Below are 1,624 nucleotides of genomic sequence, written 5' to 3'. Positions count from 1 at the left end.
AAGGACAGATGGTCTTGTAAACACAGACAGAAAAGATGAAGGTAAAAAAACGCGAATAATAATAAAAAAAAAATGTATCTCCATCACTCAAACATGGATGGCGATTTTGTATTTGTATTTTTTTGTTTTTGTATTTTTGTGTTTGATTCGAGTTTTGTGTGTTTCTGTAAAGGAAATTATTGTTTATATACGTATATGTCTATACGTATCAAGGGGATTTATATACGGGTTAAATTATCAACAGGTTTGTGCGTGAAAAACGAGGAGATGAGAAAAAAGGGAATGTGATGATGAAGACGATAGTTTATGCTTAGTAGATGGCGATTATGATGTGATAATAAATTGATAACGTCGATTTAGATAATGGTGTTAGTGGATGGTAGTAATGGTTATGGTGCAGATGGCGATGAGGATGATGATGGTAGTAATGGTGATAATGGTGATGATAATAATGATAACGTCGACGATAATGGTGCTGGTGATGGTAGTAATGGTTATGGTGCAGATGGCGATGAGGATGATGATGGTAGTAATGGTGATAATGGTGATGATAATAATGATAACGTCGACGATAATGGTGCTGGTGATGGTAGTACTGGTTATGGTGCAGATGGCGATGGTGATGATGATGATGATAATGACGATAATGTTGATGATGGTAGTAATAGTGATAATGGTGATGATAATCATGATATTGTTGACGACAATGGTGATGGTGATGGTAGTAATGGTGACGAAGTAGTGGCGCCATGATAGACAAAGGTGGTGGTGGCAGATGATGATGAGGGCGCAATGATGATGATGAGGATAGCGATAAGGATGATGACAGTGATCATGAGGAGATAGGAGGTGATACAATAACAGCACCTTATAAGGAGAAAGAGAAGGATATAAAGACATATTAAAGTGTGGAGGAAAAAAATTATAATATACCAGAATGACAATGGAATGACATGAAAAAATACCAAAGACAATAATAATAACACTAATGATAATCATAATAACAGCGATAAGAAAGGATAACTTAGACATGGAGAAGAAAAGAATCAAAAAGGAAATAAAAAAAAGACAATAATGTAGAATAAGAAAAGAAGAAAAAAAAAGTAAGAAATCCCAAATATGAAGAAAAAACTTAATCACCTAATTAAACCTGTCACGTCATTAGGCATCTCATAAATCACCACAAAAATCTTTAAAAAAAAATCATGGTCTGTAGTGAAGTTAGATCCCTTTAACGAGAACAAAAAAAAATATAATTCCTTGAGCTTTTTACTCTCTCCCTAACGCAAAAAATAAATAAATAAATAAATAAAAAATAAATAATAATAATTTTGAGAACGTAAGAAATTATCAGAAAAAAATTTAAAGATAAAAGATACATCGTTTTTCTATTATTGCTGTTCATCCTCTTTCAACCAAAAGAAATATACATTTTTGCTAAGATTTTTTTGTTCTTTTTTGTTAAGACAAGAGAAAAGTTATTTGTGACAACCTCCACCCAAAGAGAATTTGTAAAAAAAAAAAAAAAAAAAAAAAAAAAAAAAAAAAAAAAAAAAAAAAAAAAAAAAAAGTTGTGTTCATGGATAAGTTTGCAAATGTTAATCGGAAACTTATTTGTATTATT

General features: G+C 31.0%; 1 protein-coding gene across 1 annotated transcript; it reads left to right on the top strand.

Moving 5' to 3' along the window:
* The first annotated feature begins 363 nt into the window (after positions 1 to 363).
* LOC138859918 (N66 matrix protein-like) lies at positions 364 to 753 on the top strand. The gene has a single exon (XM_070116423.1). It carries the CDS (start codon positions 364 to 366, stop codon positions 751 to 753), a length of 390 nt encoding a protein of 129 aa, XP_069972524.1.
* The last annotated feature ends 871 nt before the right edge of the window (positions 754 to 1,624 follow it).

The sequence above is a fragment of the Penaeus vannamei genome, chromosome 3 (assembly GCF_042767895.1).
Source record: "Penaeus vannamei isolate JL-2024 chromosome 3, ASM4276789v1, whole genome shotgun sequence".
Lineage (NCBI taxonomy): Eukaryota > Metazoa > Arthropoda > Malacostraca > Decapoda > Penaeidae > Penaeus > Penaeus vannamei.
The sequence above is the reverse complement of the archived record's forward strand: the minus strand, read 5'-3'. Positions and strand labels throughout refer to the sequence as shown.